The sequence below is a fragment of the Callionymus lyra genome, chromosome 12 (assembly GCF_982586985.1).
Source record: "Callionymus lyra chromosome 12, fCalLyr1.hap1.1, whole genome shotgun sequence".
Classification (NCBI taxonomy): domain Eukaryota; kingdom Metazoa; phylum Chordata; class Actinopteri; order Syngnathiformes; family Callionymidae; genus Callionymus; species Callionymus lyra.
In genome coordinates, this window is record NC_141829.1 from 4,353,409 (window position 1) to 4,360,526 (window position 7,118).

The 7,118-nt window shown below is 40.0% G+C and overlaps 1 protein-coding gene across 4 annotated transcripts; it reads left to right on the forward strand.

The window, feature by feature from the left end:
- The first annotated feature begins 239 nt into the window (after positions 1–239).
- LOC148068024 (importin-4-like) lies at positions 240–6,350 on the forward strand. Of its 4 annotated transcripts, none has more exons than XM_087803610.1 (16): positions 240–337; positions 1,072–1,163; positions 1,557–1,601; positions 1,695–1,804; positions 1,882–1,990; positions 2,052–2,176; positions 2,259–2,372; positions 2,568–2,681; positions 2,872–2,995; positions 3,093–3,251; positions 3,412–3,469; positions 3,671–4,917; positions 4,997–5,032; positions 5,109–6,051; positions 6,131–6,263; positions 6,324–6,350. In XM_087803610.1, exons 6-12 carry the CDS (start codon positions 2,134–2,136, stop codon positions 3,761–3,763), a joined length of 705 nt encoding a protein of 234 aa, XP_087659736.1. In that variant the 5' UTR covers positions 240–337; positions 1,072–1,163; positions 1,557–1,601; positions 1,695–1,804; positions 1,882–1,990; positions 2,052–2,133; the 3' UTR covers positions 3,764–4,917; positions 4,997–5,032; positions 5,109–6,051; positions 6,131–6,263; positions 6,324–6,350. The 4 variants fall into 4 exon arrangements, with proteins under 4 accessions (XP_087659736.1, XP_087659737.1, XP_087659738.1 ...); XM_087803611.1 differs by lacking the exon at positions 1,557–1,601 and having other exon boundaries at positions 3,671–4,735; positions 4,806–4,917; XM_087803612.1 differs by lacking the exon at positions 1,557–1,601 and having other exon boundaries at positions 3,671–4,570; positions 4,633–4,917.
- The last annotated feature ends 768 nt before the right edge of the window (positions 6,351–7,118 follow it).

Genomic DNA, 7,118 nt, shown 5'->3' on the forward strand with positions numbered 1-7,118 from the left:
ATCGAGTTTTTTTTAATGATACTTAAATGTCCATTTACGTTATATATATATATATATATGAAGTAATTTACAGACATTTAATCCGCAAACAAAATGTCTAGAAAACCTTTCCAGCAGGTGTTCATAAGGGGGAGAAGTCATCGACGCAGATCTAAACACTCGTGTTTGGTCCCTTCTCGTCTCTCCCGCCCGCGCTCTCTGCAGCCTCGATGCGGTTTCCGGCCCCGCCTTTTCCGCCCCTTCCGCCGCGTCCCGCCGTCTATGAAGCTCCGCCTCTTCCTCCCGCACTTAGTGCTAACGGCTGATTCCTCGCGTTACGATGGAGCCTCAGACTATGGTAAGAAAAATAATACCTAGCTTTCAATGACGTCATCTGGTGATGGATTCGATGTTTTTTTAAACGTTTGAATGTTTAAAGAAGAAATAGAAAATGTTTATTCATCCCCAGAGGGGAAACACACTTTTACAACAGCACAGTTGAAAAAAAATAAAGTGCAAGGAAAAAAGAAATAATAAAAGAGATAATACAAAATAAAATAAAAACGATCTTAAAAATATACAAATTATTTACAAAATTAGAAATTTAACACTATTAACAAAATAAAATAGAATAAAATAAAATAAAATAAAAATAAAATAAAACACACGAGAAGAAAAACACACTACGGATTAGCATCAGGATATTTAAAGTAGAGAGTTAAATATCGTGACACCGGATGAAGGACCTTCTATAATGATCCGTCCTACACTGGGGGTGCCTGAGCCTGCCATTGAAGGAGCTGGCCAGCTCCTCCACGGTCAGGTGCAGTGCAGATCATTTACTTGCACTGTGGAAGACAAAAGATATCTCTGGAAAACTAAGGTAAAAGGTAAGGTAAAACTTTATTGATTGACTATGATGACTATCATTGGCATTTAATCCATTTCTTTATCTTGTTTTGTTTTTTCAACATTTTTTTCTGTTTATCTCATGTACTTCTTTAAATGCTTTTAACACACTGATACCACAGTGTTTTTATACACCCTGCATTGTTAACCATCTTAAGTCCCTCTCTGTACTTTTGTTTTCAGGTGAGCTGTGATGTTACACTGCCTGGCTCGACGGGTGATCATGCGAGATCGTCTGCGATGGACTGCATCAACTCTCTGGTCAGACTGATGAGGTAAAACCCAGATCAAAAATCGGCCCAATATTTGTAAATGATGTGTTTAATTTTGATTGTGTCTAGAAGTTGCTTAAAGATTGCTGTGAATGTTCATGCTGATAGTTGGGTGTAGCCACAGGAGGCCTCAATGACCTTCCAGAGTTTGACCTTGAACAAAAACTGCAGTTTTAGAGAAACAGATGAAGATATTTCGAGTAGAATGATGCAGGAAGTTTAAAATACGGTGCAACCAGAGCACAAGTGAAAGCACCATGTCAGAATAAATGCAAACCTTCCAGTTCCTGCACCTTTCCGGTCGTAATATTGCAGTCTTTTCATCCTAGTCTGTGTAGAAAATTCATCACATTTGTAGAATGTAGAATATTCACCAACATTTGCTGTCATTCACAGACTGTGGTGACGCATTTGCCACAAGAGGAAATGTTCAAACACTTGGTGAAATGTCATTTAAACCCTTTTTTGACAATTATTGACCAGTTGTGAAGATGCACGTCTTGATTATATCATCGTTTGAATCCTTCACACCAGATGCCCCTCCCTCAAGAATACCTGGCCAGTTCCAATCCCTACCACAGGAGGGCAGGGCTTTTTCTTCTTGGTTCATTGACTCAAGGATGCAACGATCAGATCCGCACCAAGTATGGCTGGTCATTCGGAGCAAAGAAAAGTTTTTGTACTGACCAAATGTTAAATGACATGTTTGTTGGATTTTTAGGATGCTTTCCTCCGTGATGCAGACGGTGTGACAGAGTCTGTCAGACAATAATCAAGTTGTTCGCAATACTGGACTTTATATCCTTGAAGATTTTTCTCAACGTCTACAGGTGAAAATTATTGTTAGGTTCTGTTTGTTTCCATTAACTATATTTTCCTGCCAATTTACAGCCAGAGGTGAGAACATATTACCCAGAGTTGATGCCTTTGCTGCTGGGCTACTTGTCCTCCTTGAAGGAGACCAGAATTTTTCATGTTGAAAGTTGGAATTCTGAAGGGCTTCATAATTGAATTGGGTGAGCATAGTAATTAATTCTCAGAATTGATGTGCATTGAAAGATAAGTCATGCAATTACCCTCATGTTATCTTTCAAACAGAAGAGGATCTTGAGCCTTACCTGCCCACTGTTATGGACACAATGCTGTCAGTCCTCAACAACACTGATGAGCTGAGGATCTTAGAGCTCACGATCCCTGTCATACGTACCATTGGTAACATTATTACCATTCATCTCTGCTCTATTATAGACAATACAATATATATACAGTATATATATATATATATATATTTTAAATATATATGTACCCACAAACTAAGGGATAGTAACTAATGAATTATTATGATTATAGTACTTGAATGTCATTTTATTTGGTTGTTTAATGACAAATGTCACCTCCCCGTTGAAGGTAAATATGCTGAGGAGTTGCTGGTTCCCTACTTCTTTCTCGTCACTGAGAGTCTGAAGTGTTTCCTGACGGCCACCACTGAGGACATGAAGAGTGTGCAAATGCTATCCTTTGGTATGTGTTATGGTTTGTATCAAGTTTAATTTGGATGACACTGTCCAGTCTACTGGAGTGGTCGCTGGTTTCTAATGACTTGACTTCTCCTTGCCATCTGCCAAATGACAGCCTGCTTGGAACAAACCTCACTAAATAACTCAATTTCATCATAACCTAAAGATTGAAATATGTTTTTTTTTGTTATCAGATACTCTATCGATGCTCATCCGTACTATTGGCAAAGATATCTTCAGTCCTCTTGCTGCAGGATATGTCCAGCTCTGCCTCAAACTTCACAAAGACACTGAGGACCTCGACCTGAATTTCCAAATGTACGTGTTTAAAGTTGTTTTGTTCAAAGTCTGAAAAGAATGACTGTTAGCCAACAATGACACCTATAAGAAGCTCTGTTTGCTCTCTGTCTTGCAGATTCGGCTTGTATTCTGCAATTTCCACCGTGAACTCCGACTGCCTGACGCCTTACCTATCTGCCATCATGCCGAAGTTGATGAGCGTCAAGGACAGTAAAGAAAGAGCCATGTTTGGAAATGAATGTAATACTCTTGGAGAAATTGCATACAATCTCGGGTATTCATCCATTTTCTAAACACTTGGAGTTGCATTTACAAATGATATACTTTACATGTTACCTGAGAACCAACGTAGAAGCTGTTCAGTCAGAAAATAACATCAATTACCTCCTTTAATATCAGCATCATAAAATGTCCTTTGTTATCTTGTTCTGCAGAGCCAACTTCCTGCCTTTCTTTGAGACGAGCTTTCAGCTGGTGTATGAGATGAGAGATGTAGGTCTACCAACAGGCTACCACTATAAGCCTGAACATTTCATTTCAACAAAGAACCTTATTAATTCATCAAAATAGTCTAAAAACAGTTTTGACATCGTCCACCCTTTTTTCAAATGTATGTGAAATACATTTGTTAAATAACTGTGAAACATTGTTCACAGAATTTTGCAATGAAATTAATTACAATTTCCATTTGAGGTTGACGTGATGGGGAAGTTCTGCCAAAGTATCTACAATGTGTGGAAGGAGAACAGCACTGAGTCCAACTATCAAGGCAAAGCTGACCACTAGACCTTCAAATAATAATCCCTCTCTGATCCCTTTACCCCAGGAATATATTTGACTGGCAAGTTACTTTGTTGTATTTACTTTATGAAAGCAACAATGCTATTGTTGGGATTTGTATCAATACGTTGTGGTGATTAAGAAGGACAGACACAGGAGTTTAGGAGAAAACGCTTGTTAAGTGAAATATACAAAAGTCAGAGAACAACTTACATTATCACGGAGTCTTGTAAAAGCCGGTGCTATGATAGGACCCTCAAAACTATTATCAGGGGAAGAATCAGGAGCACAAGTCTGAGCCATCTGTCCATGTTTAGAGGAGCCCTTTCTCAAATCTTTTAGGTGGACATAGTTCGCTGTGCCTGGAGATTGATGAGACAATTTGTTTAACAATCTTCCTGCTCAGAGCTTAACTGGTCACCTGCAGTAAAAGTAACTTTTCTCATAAAAATATAAGATGATCAAATGAAAATATGGGGTCAATAAAAAGTGAAAATAAACAACCAAAGATGTAATTATGTCATTAAAATTAAATCAAAGATAGCGACCGGAGAAAAAGAAGAGCAAAAAAAGAATATTATTAATTATTAAAATGACGTAAGTGAAAACGAATGGAATAATTTGAAAATTGAGAAATAATAATACAAATTAAATGAGATAAAGACGTGAGAAGAAATGAGATGTGATGAATAGAAGGCTTTCATTCTACCTCATGCTTCAGCCCTGAGGAGCAGACGTCGTATTTACTGACTCGCTCTCCACAAGCGTCAGAGAGGGATGCCGGGTCAGTCACATAGCGACCATCTCCTCCCGGTACTTGTACATTGGCTTGTTATTGGTAGACTTGGTAGAAACAGTTCTTGTTTGTCATATAGGTGAAGGAGCTGTAGGCAATTCAAGGTCCACAAGATAAACCCTCTCTCTGTTTCCTCCTCTCGCGCTACACAAGTATATACACAAGTATATCCAAAAAACAAGGTAAGACCACATTCTTACCTTGTTTTTTGGATATTGTGAGGACTGAGACTAGTCTACATGATGTGCTCAGAACCATTCCAGCCATGTACAATATCATCAAGACCTGCAAGGCAGAGGTTTTCAAAAACCCTGCATACTTCAAACAGATCAGCCACACGATCCATGACCTGCTGAAGATGGAGGTGAGACGGAAAAAACATACAATAAAAGTTAGAATGACAAGAATCCTAGTGAAACCTTGTACTTTTTCTTGTTGATCAGACTGCATGTCATGAGAATGGTGTTGGATCATCCAAGGTTTGAGATGCCTTTCAAAACTGCACACCTAAATGCACTTATGTGGACTCGTTTCAATGTGATGTTGTGTTTGCAGTAGAATACACTACTACAAGATGGCTGCCATGGAATTCCTCTGCTGGTTGCAGCAGTTCCAGCTGAGAGCGTTGCAACCTTCCTCCACGATCTGCTGCCTCATCATCAGCCAAACTGAGTTTTTAACATCGGATGTCTCTGTCCTCATGTGTATGAAATTGAATATAAAGTGCCCGGTGCATTCATGTACTGCTTCAGTACTATTCTTTTCACCGGAGTAAAGTTAAGATGTCAGAAATGCTGCTAAATAATGCCAGGAATAATACTTTCTTCTTGCAGTAATCATCATTTTTAGTCTCACTGGTGTCTTTTTAGGAAATAACTTTCTATATGGAAACTATCTTTCAGGATCCGATCAGGGCAGGAGACCCAGATGCGGAAGAGTCAAAAATCCACGGAGGAAAAGTTCAGAACAAAAGTCTTTAATAAATCCAGAGTGGTCCGTAATAGGAATGAACAGCAACTAAAAGAAAAAGACAAAAGGACTCACGTGACTAAATAAAAGTGCTGACAACGTCAGGAGTATCCAAAGGATTATCAAAGTTCTGATTCAAAGGCGAGGAGCGAGATCGAAGGGATAGCCAACCTGGTCTGGAAACGCAATACTCTGGCGAGTTCTTCCGGGTAGAGATGCTCCTTATCAATAGGAAGAACCCGCCACTCAATCATCACCTGCCAGCGTCTGTCAAAGGAAAACACAGGACACAATACAAACGGAAAACCACCTTCAAAATAAAACGGGAAGAACATAAACATGACACCATCGGTCTAATTCTGGAGGCGCTGGTCGGTGTCACGGGTGGTCGAGACCTCGCAGGCCGACTGTCCAACCTTTTGCTTCCCGTCCTGATGGCTGGAGTGAAGGGCAGTGATGCTGAAGTTGGCCACAAAAGCACTTTCAGTCTCGGGTGTTTGGCTGAAGCAGCAGGTCCCATGTTGACCTTGTATCCTTTAAAAGAAGTGTCAGATGAACTCCAGAACCTCCTGAGAACAAGTGCTTGTTCCTAAATTGATGAGCTCCAGAGAGTACCCCATGATGCTGTCAGTGTTCTCCAGCATGCTGGCCAGAGAGGCAGACCTGCAGGTGATTGACAACGTGTGTGCTGCTCTCTGCAGAATCATCATCAGCCGTGTGGAAGTGGTCCCTCTGGAGCAGGTGTGTGGAACCCAAGCTGTTTCTGCTCTCAAGTCAACTTATACATGTGTTCACTCGCAGGTTGTTCCAGCTGTTGTCACACGTCTTCCTCTTCAAAAAGAGGTGAAGGAGAACAAGACTTTGTTCCGCTGCGCACACACCACACACACACACCCACATACACCCCCCCCCCCACACACACACACACACCGTTTGTAGTTATTTGTTAAATCTATTTCTTTTTTTGATCCTTTCCTTAATGTTCAACAACAGTTTAGAACCTTCCTATGCTACACACAACCTTTATTGTTTTTGCTGTACTTGATTCCTCTCGGTAAAATCATTCAGAGATTTCCAGATGTTTCTTATCACATTTTTGCTGATGACATCCAGCTCTACTGCTCTTTTGATCCAACTGAACCCCAGAAGCTGAACAGCTTAGTCAATTGTTTGCTAGAAATCAAACAATGAGTTTAAAACACTTTGCTGCTAAATGTGGACAAAACTGAAACTCTGGTGATTGTTGATGATAAGGTTCCAGGGTTGAGTCAGTACTTGGGTCATTTTGCAAACTGAGCCTGAGAAACCTGGGTGTTGTATTTGATAAAGACATGTCTCTTGTTCAACTCTGCAGAAAACTGACCAGAAACTGTTTCCTTCAACTGAGAAAAATCTCTAAACTTAGGAAAATGTTGTCACAACATGATCTGGATCTTATAATCCATGCTTTTGTCATTTAGACTATTGTGACAGTTTGTTTTTTAATGTCTTAATGTTACGGCCCCATGCAGGGTTATGTTTTGTGTTTCAGGATTGGCTGTTGGGAGACGAGGCTGATTGGTGATTGATGGCAGCTGCCATGATTCACTCCTTCTT

Excerpts from the sequence above, each read along its gene's own strand:
- LOC148068024 (XM_087803610.1), top strand. The coding sequence starts at position 2,134 with ATGTTGAAAGTTGGAATTCTGAAGGGCTTCATAATTGAATTGG. Across the intron at positions 2,373-2,567 it reads CCCTGTCATACGTACCATTG|GTAAATATGCTGAGGAGTTG; the intron begins GTAACATTATTA and ends TCCCCGTTGAAG. Across the intron at positions 2,682-2,871 it reads TGTGCAAATGCTATCCTTTG|ATACTCTATCGATGCTCATC; the intron begins GTATGTGTTATG and ends TTTTGTTATCAG.